The following is a 15,597-nucleotide window of genomic DNA, read 5'->3' on the forward strand; positions in this document are numbered from 1 at the left end:
TAGTTATCTGACAACACTTTCCAGAGAGAGAAAGAATGAGCAAAGGATGCATTATTGCCTTGTTGTCCTGCTGATGATTTTGACCCGCAGGTCAAAGAGTGCGGCCTGGAGGGGCAGATGTGTTCACTGTATTTTTAGAAAGATGCACAAGGCAGGAAGTTTATCTGTGAATGGATGTGAGTGTTCAAAAAGAGAGTGATCAAGAGCCACAAAAGACCAAGTGAACTTGCTTGTCTCCAAGACAACTAAGATGCCATTCGAGGAACTCCACAATACAGATATTCATTGTGCACCCAGGACATGGGCCTCAACTTCACTCTCACAAGGGACAACGCTGGAATTCCTTACCATAGTCACCTCTGACTAACAACAAAAATGATAGACTCCCAGTGAGTCACTCATCTCTCTGTTTAGAGAAAAGTGTTGTACTTCACTGCTTAAAAGTTTGGGATCAGTAAGAATTGTTTTTAAAAGAAATTAATAATGCATGGACACGTTTACTTTTACTTGAAAGCGCATGCTGTTCTTTTAAATTTACTATTCATCAAAGAATCCTGAAAAAGTTTCTATAAGCAGCAAATCAGCATATTAGAATGATTTCTAAAAGGATCATGTGACACTGAAGACTGCAGTAATGCAAAATAAGCTTAAGAACTGAAAGGAGTAAATGATATTTTAAAATATATTAAAATAGAAAAAATATTTGAAATTGTAGTATCTCACAGTATTGTAATAATATTTACAGTAGTTTTTAATATGTATAGTATTTTTGAACAAATAAATGCAGCCGTATACAGTGTCTTGCAAATGTATTCACACCCCTTCATGTTTTGTCACATTTTGTTATGTTGCAACCTTTTGTTAATCTGCTTTAAAGTGGTCCCATTTTCCACAAGTTCATATGATTCTTTAGGGTCTTAATGAAAAGTCTATAATATACTTTGGTTAAAAATTCTCAATAGTAGAGCGGCCTCTCAAGAAGATGAGAATGACCTGATTTTAAAAAGGGAATATTACTTTTAAAGATTAAAAAATACTACTGGGTGGATTTGTATCATTGTAGGGTGGTTGTGTACACAAACCACACATTAATGTTCAAACAACATGTAAAAGTTAGTTTTGCATCCAATAACCCCTTTAAATTACTTTTTCCTCCACATCAATCTACACTCCACACACCATAATGACAAAGCACAAAACTAATTGACAACTTTGCAAATTGATTAAAAATAAAACACTGAAACAAACACATTGCATAAGTATTCATACCTTTCTCTTAGTACTTTGTTAAAGAACCTTTAGAGCCGTAAGTCTTTTTGAGTATGATGTGACAAGTTTTGCACATTAGCATTTGACAATTATCTGTCATTTTTCTCCTTGCCTCTTTACCTCTTAAGCTCTGTTAGCTTGGATGGGGGCTGGCAGACATTTTTAGGTTTCTCCAAAAATTATTCATTGGGTTTAAGCCCAGACTGTGGCTGGGCCACTTAAGGACATTCACAGAGTTGTCTATAAGCCACTCTTGCTGTGTGCTTATACTAGGGTCATTGTTCTGTTGGAAGGTGAACCTTCTGCCTGAAGTTCTGGATGGTCTGGACTGGGTTTTCATTAAGGCTATCTCTATATTTTGCTGTGTTGAGCTTTTCTTCTACTCTGTCGAGTCCCTCAGTCCCTGCCGCTGAAAACCAGCATGAGGCTGCTACCACCATACTTTACTTAGGATCCTTACGTAGGTGATGAGCAGTGCCTGGTTTCCTTCAAACATGGTGCTTGGAATTGAGGTTTATCAGACCAGAGAATCTCGTTTCTCACAATTTGAAAGTTCTTAAGTGCTTTGTTGCAAATTCCAAGTGAGTTTTCATGTTTCTTCACTGACGAGATGATTGAGTCTTGCCACGCTGCCATAAATCCCAGATCGGCGGAGTGTTGCTGTGATGTTTGTCCTTCTGTAGGTTTCTCCTATTTCCACATATGATCATGGAGCTCAACTAGAGTGACCATCAGCTTCTTGGTCACCAGTCTAACCAAGGCCCTTCTCCATCAAATGCTCAGTTTGGCCAGGAGGCCAGCTCTAAGAAGAGTTCTAGTTGTTGCTAACTTCGTCCATTATGCATAATGGAGGATATGTACCTTCAGAGCAGAATCATTTTTTTCTGAACTCTTACCTAAATCTGTGTCTTAATGCAGTCCTGTCTCTGAGCTCTACAGGCAGTTTTTTTTTTTTTGTATCTCAGGGGTTGGTTTTTGCTTTGATATGCATTTTCAGTTGTTAGACCTTTCCAAATCATACTCATTCTAATTAATTTGCCACAGGTTAACTCCACTCGAAGTTTAGTAACATCTACAAGCAATATTAATGCTCCTTAGCTAAATTTCAAGTGCCCCAGAAAAGGGTATCAATACTTATGCAATGGAATCTTTTAAGTTTTTTAATTCTAATAAATTTGCATAGTTGTTACAAACCTGTTTGGGCTTTGTCATTATGGTGTGTGGAGTGTAGACTAATGTGAAAAGAAGTAATTTAAAGCAGTTTAAAATAAGGATGCATCATAACACACACACACACACACACACACACACACACACACACACACACACCGGTTTACATGTTTTATGGGGACATTCCATAGGCGTAATGGTTTTTATACTGTACAAACCGTACTTTCTATCGCCCTACACCTACCCTACACCTAAACCTAGCCCTCACAGGAGATTGTGCACACTTTTACTTTCTCAAAAAAACTCATTGTGCATGATTTATAAGCCTGTTTCCTCATGGGGACCTGAGAAATGTCCCCACAAGGTCAAAATTTACTGGTATTCCTATCCTTGTGGGGACATTTGGTCCCCACAACGTGATGAATACCAACACACACACACACACACACACACACACACACACACACACACACACACACACACACACACACACACACACACACACACACTAATTTCACACTACTTTACATATTGTTGGCTCTTAAAATAAATTGCTTGTGATGTTCCTTATGCTTTGGGTAAATAGTTTTATACATTACAATAATGTAAATCTTAATAGAAATCTGATTTTCGACAACAGTCCATATCAATTAAGAAACAAACTATAAAGTGTTTAAGAAAAGTGGAGATGCCGGGGATTGAACCCGGGGCCTCATACATGCAAAGCATGCGCTCTACCACTGAGCTACATCCCCATATGAGTATCATGTTAGATAAAAGTGCTATATCAGTCAGACCTACCAACATTAATATTAAGTTCGAGGCTCGTAAACAGCTGTAATGTTGACTACAGCTATCCGTGGCTGCGTACAGAATAACTAAAATAATTATGGCACAGACAAGGCATAAACGAATCGCTCAGGACCGTAAATACATCCTCTAATCCGACACACTTCCGCATAAACCGACATTTCACTTGCGGAAGTTCCTTCTTCTTCAAATCCTTCAATAGCGAAACCAAAACATTTACACCTATGTGACAGCAGTATTGACATTTACCTACGTGATTAGGCCTATTTGTTTTCGTAGAGGCTTGTTTGAAAGCATTAGCTAACAACAGTAACGAGATTAATGTTTTCTTCTGGACCAAATATTTTTGTTGTTCAAGACTGTGCTCTATCAGCACAAACATGACTAATGGGACAGGGTGAGGCGGGATTATGGAGGATATTATTTGTCTCAGTTCGGGCAGCGACGACGACTCTGATTTAGAGGTTATAAGCAGTTATAATGAAGAAAAAGAAGACGCAGTTCCGTTCATTCGAGCACAATGGCTCCCAGTCACACCTGTAAGTTTATCCAACTATTTTCAAGGCAGTTTGTCTGTAACAGACTCACAACGTTTTGCTTATTTTTAGCCGCTTGCACATATATCAATTTCTGTACAGAACATGAGAAGTTTCATGTGGTTTACATATGCAAAAAGGCATATTTGTTTAGAGTGTGAGTAAACTTGCACTTGTTTTCAACCGCACGTGGTTTTTGCTATGTATATACATAGCGCGCGGATTTTAGCTGTGGGAGACATTGGCACGCGCACAGGTGACGTTACCTCAGAATATTTAAAAGAGAGATTAGATATTTTTATCGGTATGCAGAGCGCAACAAATATAAAGAATAAAACTAAAATTAAATAAATGTTTTTTTTAAATACAAGTAAATAATGTGTTATTGTAGTTTAGCTAGGTATGTTATCGTATTTCGTTTTAGAATTCATTTAAATTATTGTGATATCAAGACTATGCTAATCGATAAATCCACTGATGCGCGTTTAGAAGATTACATTGTGCGTTTGGAAGATTACTATAAAACCTTAAATCAAGTTAAGTAATCTAATACAATTATTTCAACTTTAATCAATATTTAATATCTACAGTTGAGGTCAAAAGTTTACATACGCCTTGCAGAATCTGCCAAATGGTAATTATTTTAATAAATAAGAGGGATCGTACCAAATGTATGTATTTTTTTATTTAGTACCTACCTGAATACGATATTTCACATCAAAGACGTTTACATATAGTCCACAAGAGAAAATAATAGTTCAATTTATAAAAATGACCCCGTTTAAAAGTTTACATATTGCTGACATGATTCTTAATACTGTGTTGTTACCTGAATGATCCACAGTTGTTGTTTTTTGTTTTTTTTTTGGAGTCCCTTGTTTGTCCTGAACAGAAGGTTCAAACGCTCACTGAGGCTCCAGAAGGAGACATGATACATTAAAAGCCAGGGGGTGAATTTTTTTTTTTTTGAATTTGAAGATCAGGGTAAATGTAAGTTATTTTGTCTTCTGGGACACATGTAAGTGTCTTTTTTAGCTTCTGAAGGACAGTACTAAATGAAAAACAAACAATATTTAGGCAAAATAAGAAAATCGACACAAATGTACACTGTTCAAAAGTTTACACCCCTGGCTCTTAATGCATTGTTTTTCCTTCTAGAGCATCAGTGAGCATTTGAACCTTCTATAATAGTTGCATATGAGTTCCTCGGTTCTTCTCAGTGTAAAAAGATCTCAAAGGATCTCAAAATCATATGTCATTGTTGGAAAGGGTTCAAATACACAAAAATGCTGAAAAACCAAAGAATTTGTGGGACCTGAAGGATTTTTCTGAAGAACAGTGGGCAGGACAAACACAGCTGTGATCATTCAACACAGTGTTAAGAATCAAGTGTATGTAAACTTTTGAGTGGGGTCAGTCTCTTGTGGACTATATGTAAATGTCTTTTATGTGAAAAAAGTTATTCAGGTCAGTACTAAATAAAATAACATGCATTTTGTATAATCCCTCTTATTTTTGTAAAATAATTCACATTTTGCAGATTCTGCAAGGTGTATGTAAACTTTTGACCTTGGATGTATGTATTTATTTATTTGCGTGCAAAGAAGTGTAATAAGTGGGATAATGTACAGCATTGGGCCATTGTTGCAAATTAAATACTCCTTTAGGGAGGCTTGAAAACCTTGGCAGTGTTATCATATTTAACTAATGGTATTATATATATCTAATATGTTATCTATTATGTATTGTCCATCAGCCACCTGCTCTGTAGTTACCAATACTGGCATAAGCCATAGAAAAGTCCATATTGATCTTTTACTATAATTCTTCATTATTTGTTTTCTCAGGTCCTCATCGATATCACAGACCACAACTTCTTCCCTCCAAGACGAAGATTATCCAGAAGAGATACATGCTCCTCCCTAGAAGTTATAGATCTAAGTGAAGACGATCCTCCTGATGATGTTGGCGTGCAGAAACCATCGCCGACTTTGCCATCACTAAAAAGCAGAGACATGCATGTAGCACCAGCATCTTTTGGAAAACCTCAAGAATTGCAATCTCGAACCAGTGTTGGCAAAGATGTGGCTAATTCAGGGAGTTTTGTAGGAAGCACTGTGCAGTCTGTTGTGTTTAAGCCACTCAGTCAGGAGAACACTCGCACGGACGCACTCCAAAGAACAGAAGATTATTTGCATCCGGACACAAATTGTAATTCAAGCTTGCCGTCTGAGCAGCTGAGCTGGGATAAGTCTCTGGAACATTGCAGGTCCAATGATAAAAGTAAAAATCCGTTCAAATATGAATCTGAAGTATTAAAGAACACTAAAGACTCACAGCTTAGTACGCCAGCTGTCTGCAGCACAGAAGCAGACCAAGAAGACAATCTTGACTCATCACAGAAATGGGATGACAGTATTCTCTCTCCTTACAATCTTGACAGTCCGTATTACTGCCCGAGTGAGGTAGATGCTTATATATTCTCTGATTCTGAAGACAATGATCGTCCGTATACAACATACGACAGTCAGCAGCCAACTTCTGAGCTTCCATCTGCTACTCATACTGCATCAGTATCCAATGCACTTTTATTAAAAGAGGAGGGTGAAGCAATGACTATCTGCAAAAATGAGGTCCCGCATATTCAGATTCATCCCAAGCCTTTGTCTCCCTGTATACCTACCTCATCTAGGGCATCGCCCCCCCGGAGCCCCGAACTTTTGTCTAGACAAAGCAAACCCAACAGTCCCACATCCACAGAGATTCTTGCCAGTGACACAGCAGCACATTCCCCTGATCTGTCTACACTGGGCTCATCAAGTAGCCCCCTCAGTATCCTCATTTCGCAGCCCTCCTCGCCAAACTTTCCAGAGAGAACAGAGCAAAATAGAAATTATTTAGATGTGGGATCTCCAGAAAGCCCTCCCATGAGGCTTTGGGACACAAGCAGCGATGACGACAATGAAAATGTGCCAGAGTCAGAACTCTCTGAAAACAACTCCGAAGATAGACAACATATCTGTCTGACTCAGTACAAGAAATTAAGTCAGTGCATGAGTGGAACGGTTCCACAAATGGTAAGAAATTTTGATATGCACATTGACATTTTGTGGGATAGATTTAAAGGGATACCACAAATGATCTCATCGTTGGTTCATGCTGTCCCAGATGTTTATGACTTTTTTCTTCAGAACACAAACAGTTTTTTTTGGAGGAAGTATTGACGTGAAACTCATGCGAGATGAGATGCGAAAGCAGAGGACTGTTTCTTGTGTTTCGCAACATACACTACCAGTCAAAAGTTTTTGAACAGTAAGATTTTTAATGTTTTTTAGTCTTTTCTGCTCACCAAGCCTGTATTTGATCCAAAATACAGCAGAAGCAGTAATATTGTGAAATATTTGCAAAAATAATTTTAATATGCTGATTTGCTGTTCAAGAAACATTTAATTATTATCATTATCAATATTTAAAACGGTTGAGTATTTTTTTCAGGATTCTATAATGAATAGAAAGATCCAAAGATCAGCATTTATCTGAAATAAAAAGCTTTTGTAACAGTATACATTTTATACCATTCAAAAGCTTGGAGTCAGTATATTATAGGAATTAATCATTTTATTTAACATGGATGCTTCAAATTTCACAAAAGTGATGATAAAAACATTTATAATGTTATATATCAGATAAATGCTGTTCATCTGAATGTTCTATTCATCAAAGAAACCTGAAAATATTCTATTGAACTGTTTTCAACATAATAATACAACTAATAAATGTTTTTTTTTTTCAGCAGCAAATCAGAATATTAGAATAATTTCTAAAGGATCATGTGACTGGAATAATGATGCTAATTTTTTTTTTTTAAATTACAGGAATAAATTACATTTTAAAAATATACTCAAATAGAAAACAGTTATTTTAAATAGTAAAAATATTTCACAATTTTACTGTTTTTGCTGTACTTTGGATCAAATAAATGCAGGCTTGGTGAGCAGAAGAGACTTCTTTAAAAACATTAAACGTTTTACAGTTAAAAAACTTTTGACTATTGTTTCGCTTCAGAAGACATTGATTCATCGACTGGGGTTGTATTGATTACCACTATGTTCACTTTTTATGGTTTTTGCAGTGTTAACCTCACTCACAGCGATTGTATTATTTTTCTGAAAATCTTCATGTTCATCTGAAGAAAGAAAGTCATATACATCTAGAATGGCATGAGGGTGAATAAATAAATAGAATTCAGTCAGTCATTTTCTGTTTTTATCAGGATGACGACGAGGAAGATGAACACTATGGTTCTGCTGAACCTTTATGCCGTCAGAGCCTTAGCTTGGTCTACAGCACCATTGAGGAGAATTACCCAGAAGGCACTCTTCAGCTGCTTTCTGACTTCATTCAGCCTCGGTATTACCCGCCCGTGGATATTACGACACATCTGCTCAGTGGGATTCTCTTAAACCCACAAAGCCCTGATGTTTTCGTCGTAGAGGCCTATAACCTATTGATGAAGACTCAGAGGTGAGTGTAAACACAGCTGCAACTACTTGGTTTAAATATGAACTATTTATGTTTTCATGAAAAAGTGTACACTACCAGTCAATAGTTTTTGAACAGTAAGTAGAATGCATAGGAATAAATTACATTTTGAAATGTATTCAAATAGAAAACAGTTATTTTAAATAGAAAAAATATTTCAAAATTGTACTGTTTTTGCTGTACTTTGGATCAAATAAATGCAGGCTTGGTGAGCAGAAGAGACTTCTTTAAAAAGCATTAAAAATCTTACTGTTCAAAAACTTTTGACTGATAGTGTACATCAGAGATGTATGTGCTATGACACATGATTCCACCTGCCTTTCCTACTCAATAAAAATGGAAATATCCACCTGCTTTACTACTCCCTTAAAAAATCAATGTGTAGAACTTATTATTCATGTTTACTATATAAGTTGTTTGTTTTGTATGTTGTAGATACCACCCTGTGGATACTTCTACAGTCCCATGGGATTGGCAACTGATGAAGTCAGTTATGGAGGAACAGGTAGATACATTTAGCACTTTTTATGAAAAAGTAGCTTTAAGTAATATTTAAAATAATGCTTTTATTTCCTTTAATGTTCCACGCTTCATTATTCCTGTCTTAAGGATGACACTACGAGGTTGCAGCCAGAGGTCCAGTACATGTTCCTGCAATATGCGTTGCAGGTTTTAGAAGATGATTTTCATTTTAAACTCAGTACTCAGCATCTTTATCAATCTGTTGTAAAGAAGATACTTGGAAGTGGAAAAACTGAGCAATTCAAGTAAGTTGCATTCTTTTTTGCTGGAGCTACTGTACAGACCAAAAGTTTGGACACACCTTCTCATTCAAATGAATGAGAAGGTGTGTTCAAACTTTTGGTCTGTACTGTATATTTTTCTGTTTATTAAAGTTTTTACTCTACATTTGTGCAGTTTTCAGTGGGTTAGTGATATTTTTTAATATATATATAAATTTAATAAATAAATAGTTTTTAAATGGGGTTTTATACAAAAACTGCTTTTTTATGTAAAATTCACTTTATAAAAGACCTACATTTGTAACTTTAATTCATGGGGATAACATGGATAATTTTACATGGTTTAGTGTAAGTCTTTTGGAAAATCCAGTTCTAAAAGTAAAAAAACAAACAAACTACAAATAACTTTTACCAGTAGGTGGCTGCAGAGCTCCACTATTTGCTATTTGACCACCTGAAAGATATTTTTTCAGTTGATATCAGTTCATATCTACAGTACAGACCAAAGGTTTGGACACACCTGAATGAGAAGGTGTGTCCAAACTTTTGGTCTGTACTGTATTTTCATTTAAAAGAGACCTATTACAATATGTAATATGTCTTAGGTGTCCGCAGAATGTGTCTGTGAAGTTTCAGCTCAAAATACCCCACAGATCATTTATTGTATCATTTTTGAAAAAGCCTGTTTCGAGCGGAAGCAGAAACGCACTGTTTTCGTGCATGTTTTTTAAACTCAAATGTGCTGCTGCTCCACGTCCTCTTTTCCAAAACAGAGCTGTGCCTTTACAGCTCACACCTCAGATACTCTGCTAAAAAAACATCTGATTGGTTTTTATTATCATGTGTATCACACTGAAATCATGTGTTTTAAAGCCATATCAGTTTAAACGTCTGATATATGGTTTTCTGAGAGCACATCTGAAACACCCACACAGAAAGCGGCTGTCACACAGAATGAGTACTAAACTAAGTTCACTTCCATGTCTTATTGCACTTAAACTGCCAAATACACACGTTTATGTTAAACACACACAAGTTACAAAAACAGTCAGTTATGTCTGTGAAGGTAAGCAGCTGGGAATGAAATTGCATGTTTATATTAGATCTGTGTGGCAGCATTGTAATATATAGTAAATAAATCAATAAATCCACTGCTCTCTTGTCTCCTCTGAGGCTGGGACTCTAAATAGTGTTCTGTGGTCGTCTGTGCAGCCAAAGACTGAACAGTTAGCATGCTTTGCTATGTGAAGTCTGAGCGGCTTGTTTTTTTTAACAAGCTTGCAGAGAAAGGCTTGCCAAAAAAAAATTTACTGGGTTGTTCTTTTTTTTTCATCTTTTTTGGGTTGGTAGATGCACTGGGGACTCCAATTATAGCACCTAAACACAGAAAAAAAAGAAGATTTTCATGATATGTCACCTTTATTTAAACCCCAAATTTGCAATTGGTTTTGACTTAGCATATTATTATTTATGTAATTATTTCATATAATATATGTAATTATGATTGTAATTGTGATTCTTGTTCTTAGGGACATAATACGTTGGTTGATGAATGCTGCTAAGGAGTCAGTGAACCACTCAAAAGATGTGGAATATCCAAAGAAAGAGGACAACTATCTTAAGTATGTGAAGTGATAGTTTTTGTTATCATTATACACAACCGAATTTTAGGATGCGTTAAAGCAGTGTTACAAAAGATTTCTATTACAAATAAATGCTGTTCTTTATATTAATCAAATGATCCTAAATGTTAGCAAATAAATATTAAGTGGTAAAAATACTTTCATGTTTGATCATATGTGACCCTGGACCACAAAACCAGTCATAAGGTTAAATTTTACAAAACTGAGATGTATACATCATAGGAAAGCTCAATAAATAAGATTTCTATTGATGTATGGTTTGTTAGGATAGGACAATATTTGGCCGAGATACATCTATTTGAAAATCTGCAATCTAAGGGTGCAAAAAATCAAAATACTGAGAAAATCACCTTTAAAGTTGTCAAAATTAAGTTCTTAGCAATGCATATTACTAATCAAAAATTACATTTTGTTAGGTTTACAGTAGGAATTTTACAAAAAATCTTCATGGAACATGATCTTTACTAAATTTCCTAATGATTTTTGACATAAAAGAAAAATCAATAATTTTGACCCATACAATGTAATTTTGCCTATTGCTACAAATATACCCCAGCGACTTAAGACTGGTTTTGTGGTCCAGTGTCACATATTTAGAAAATGTTTCTTGTTCAGCAAATCAGCATATTAGAATGATTTCTGAAGGATGTGACACTGAAGACTGAAATAATGGCTGTGTTGCCATCTCAGGAATAAATTACATTTTAAAATATATTAAAATAGTAAAACAGTTTTTTGAAATTGTAATAATATTTTACACTTCCTGTTTTACTGTACATTTTATCAAATAAATGCAGCCTTGATTAGCATGAAAAAAAAAATGTAGTAGTGTAACAGTATAACGTAACATTTCTGTCTTTGGTAAATACAGACATTTACTTTCTTTGTTACAGGATTGTATTATCTCTTCAGAGGATGTTAACATTATCCCTGGAGGTGGACAAGGACCTTGAATACAATTTAGGAAAATTTTCATCAGAACTCTTCCTTTGTCTTAAAAATCATTCCTGCAGGCAGACAAGGTACAAAAACGAGAGAGAACCAGTATAATCATTGCTTGCACTGTTTTACATATTGCAATCATTAGAGTTTTACTGAATGTTCTCTAAATTAAGAGTATTTGCTGTTTGTATTCTAACAGTGCATTTATGTACATTTCTAAATATGCTTTCTTTCTTGTTGTGTGTGCTAGACTCTTGTTGTTGAGGACTCTGGATAGCAAGCTGCTGAGATGCGAGTTGTTGAAGCTGCTGCTGGATGATTGTTCTTCGAAGAAAAAGTTCCAAACCATGTCTCTAAATCTGCTGCTACACTACCTCAAGAGCTCCACACTGGCCTCAGCACCCACTGTAAAAGATCATTAACATTTTCTATTATTATGTTATGTGTAATATTTGATAAATAATTTACATAATTAAATCTCATGATCTCCTTCCATGGTGTGCCAGGATGCAGCAGAGAAGTGGAGAAAATGGGATGATCTCCTTCAGCTTCTGTGGATGCTGATGCTAAGTTACGAAGAAGTTGTGACAGGTAGCAAACTAGTGCCAACATAGCTTTTCCAGCTAATAGAACATTAGCAGACATTAATAAATAAGCTAACAAAGATGACAAGTAATCAGATAAGGTTAACACTGTAGTTTTTTTTCATTGACCTTGCTTACCTGTGTTTCTCAGGTCATCTACGCCGCCCCATCACAAACCGTTTTGATAAAAGACATGCTCTGATCTGGACACCGGACGATCGAGTGACACGTTCAGGAGTGCAAGAGGCAACACGTGCCTTCCTGTCACGTGCAGCGGACGACATCGGCCATGCTCTTCCCATGGAAATGCAGGATTTACTATCCCAACTGCAAGAACACATAACTGACATGTCCAGTGTTATTTCAAGTCGTTAAACCTTTTATAATAACTTTGTTTTGACAGTTTTTTAATAAATTAATTTTTTTATACAATTTGCGTGTTTACTAAGCAAACAAATCAAGAGCAATTATTATTAGTAGTAGAAGTAGTAGTAGTAGTAGTATGCTGTCCCCATGGAAATCCAGGATTAGCATGTCATCTACAGGAACACATAACTGATGTTTCCAGTGTTACAGTCATTAAACAGTATATACAGTACCAGTCAAAAGTTTTTGAACAGTAAGATTTTTAATGTTTTTTAAATAAGACTCTTCTGTTCACCAAGCCTGCATTTATTTGATCCAAAGTACTGCAAAAACAAAATGTCAAAACAATTTTTTTTACTATTTGAATATATTTGAAAATGTTGTTTTTTCCTATGATCATTACTAGAGTATCAGTGTCACATGATCCTTCAGAAATTATTCTAATGTGCTGATTTGCTGTTCAAAAAACATTTATTATTATTATTATTATTATTAATAATAATATTTAAACCAGTTGAGTACATTTTTCAGGATTCTTTGATTAATAGAAAGATTCAAAGATCAGCATTTATCTGAAATAAAAAAAAGCTTAGTATAATTTTCTTTTTTGGGAAAGAAATTATAGAAATTAATACTTTTATTTAGCAAGGATGCATTAAACTTTCTATTTTTTAAAGAAATCTGAAAAAAAAATCACCTCTAAACTATGAACTGTTTTCAACATAATACATGTTTTTGAGCAGCAAATCAGAATATTAGAATGATTTCTAAAGGATGTGACTGGAGTAATGATGCTAGAAATTAGCTATGAAATCACAGGAATAAATTATATTTGAAAGTATATTCAAATAGAAAACAGTTATTTTAAATATTTAAAAGTTTTACTGGTTTTGCTGTACTGTGGATCAAATCAATGCAGGCTTGGTGAGAAGAAGATACATTTTAGAGAACAACAATCTTACATTTAAAAAACTTTTGACTGGTAGTGTACTTTTAAATAAATGTATTTTATATAATTGTAGCTATCATTAATATTATAAAAATAATAGTCTAGCAAAAGTAGAATCCCTGACACTGCTATAGCAAATTATATTTCAGTGTGACTTTTCATCAGGAATTGCTTTTGAACAGTGCATTAAAACATAGTATTCAAAGTGTTGATCAGGGTTTCCGCGGCGTCTTAAAAAGTCTAAAATTTAAAAATCAAAATTTTAGGCCTTAAAAAGTCTTAAATTCGCTGCTCTAGGTCTTAAATAATTTTACACAGGTCTTATTTTTCCGATGTCCATGTAACGCTACCTCGAATGCTCATTTAAATTCTCTTTCTGTTGTTTCTGTGGTGTTGTAGTTCTTTATTTCACTATTCCAAATATAATTTGCTGAATTTAAACTACAAATGAGACCAGCATGCAATAGCCAATCAGCTTTCTGTTATTGGCGCGAGTCTCTCTCGGATTGTACCGCAGAAGTCAAATGGATTTAACTTTTTAGCTATGATACTGGGCTTGGAAAAACTGAATATAGGGCTTGGCTAAGGCCAGTTGCTAACAACTGTAGATTTTTTTCTCCCTCTGTGGAAGTTACTGCGTCTTCAGACAGAATCGCAGTATTTATATAACATTTCTAATTTATATATTTATAAATCAATAAATGTATTTAAAACATTAATCTCACTTTTAATTTTGCAGTGTAAATTATGTAATCTCACCGCTAACAGCCATTTAGAATTTATTGATAAATTCATAAAATAAATTTCAAAGGTACGCATACATTTCAAAAGTAAAAAAAAAAATCGCTTCAGAATTTTTTTTTTTTTTACATCAGATATTTCTAGTGGTACTTTTATGGGGATATTTTGTGTGGAATAGTATCTGCTGATATGGAAAGTTCACTGTATATCGTAGTAATAAATTTAATTTATGACAGCCATGAAATTGTGTTTACTTTTTACATTAAACACATTAAATATCACATATGCATGTAATATAATATCTATTTCCATTACAGGTTTAGGTCTTAAATTTCATATAAGGTGGTATTAAAAAGGTCTTAAAAAGTCTTAAATTTCACTTGTTCATATCTGCAGAAACCCTGGTTGATGTTTGTTAGGCTGTTTGCTTGTATTCCTGTGCAATTGTCAAGAAGTTGTGTGGCATTTCATTTATATTTAGACAAATTTATAAAAATGTTTTTTGTATACAGTAAAGGATAGTTACCCAAATCATCATTTATTTAATCCCTTAAAGGATAACTGTTGCCAAAATGCAACCTGGGCTGTTTTTTTTTTTTTTTTTTTACTGTAAATGAGACAAACTTATATCTAAAAGCATAATTACGACAAACAAGCCGTTTTTGAGATTGACCGTGATTTCGTTTTGTGGTCAGTGGCCGGTGAATGGGAATACAGGGGCATACATTTGAGCGCATCAAAATCGATATTTTTACAACACTAAGAAGGCTCGACACACCATGACACTTTGCTCGAAGTATCGCCTGGGTCTCTACACATGAACTCGAGCATTGAGAACATTGTTTGTGTACACAGAGTTTACTAAGAAAGGTTTTGAACAACTCACGTCTTGCCAGTCAAGAGGTGTCGATCTCCGAGTGCGAGGATGGATAGCTCCTAAATCATATTTCCATATAAATGCACGGCTAATTCATTGTTTTGTCGCAAGTGACAAAAACAATATTAAACTTCTAGTTGTAAAAGAGCCTCATATAAGCCTAATATTTCGTCCTATGGAGTCCATTCATTCGTATTCGGAGATTGACACCTCTTGACTGGCAAGACAGCCGCAAGCGGAAACCCAAACAGTGTAAGTGAGTTGTTCAAAAACTTTCTTTTTAGTAAACTCTGTGTACACAAACAATGTTCTCAATGCTGGAGTTCATGTATAGAGACCCAGGCGATACTTCGAGCAAAGTGTCATGGTGTGTCGAGCCTTCTTAGTGTTTAGGGTTACCACATTTAATACCCAAAAATAAGGGA

General features: G+C 35.0%; 1 protein-coding gene and 1 non-coding gene across 2 annotated transcripts; one reads left to right on the top strand and one right to left on the bottom strand.

Moving 5' to 3' along the window:
- Positions 1 to 3,122: 3,122 nt before the first annotated feature.
- On the bottom strand, positions 3,123 to 3,194 carry trnaa-ugc (transfer RNA alanine (anticodon UGC)). The gene has a single exon. It is a non-coding gene; the product is annotated as a tRNA-Ala (tRNA).
- A 193-nt stretch (positions 3,195 to 3,387) lies between these two features.
- Positions 3,388 to 12,671, top strand: simc1 (SUMO interacting motifs containing 1). The gene is made up of 10 exons (XM_073820967.1): positions 3,388 to 3,788; positions 5,633 to 6,862; positions 8,059 to 8,309; positions 8,763 to 8,832; positions 8,937 to 9,094; positions 10,600 to 10,692; positions 11,607 to 11,735; positions 11,906 to 12,062; positions 12,162 to 12,246; positions 12,391 to 12,671. Exons 1-10 carry the CDS (start codon positions 3,660 to 3,662, stop codon positions 12,612 to 12,614), a joined length of 2,526 nt encoding a protein of 841 aa, XP_073677068.1. The 5' UTR covers positions 3,388 to 3,659; the 3' UTR covers positions 12,615 to 12,671.
- The last annotated feature ends 2,926 nt before the right edge of the window (positions 12,672 to 15,597 follow it).

The sequence above is a fragment of the Garra rufa genome, chromosome 16 (genome assembly GCF_049309525.1).
Source record: "Garra rufa chromosome 16, GarRuf1.0, whole genome shotgun sequence".
Taxonomy (NCBI): Eukaryota; Metazoa; Chordata; class Actinopteri; order Cypriniformes; family Cyprinidae; genus Garra; species Garra rufa.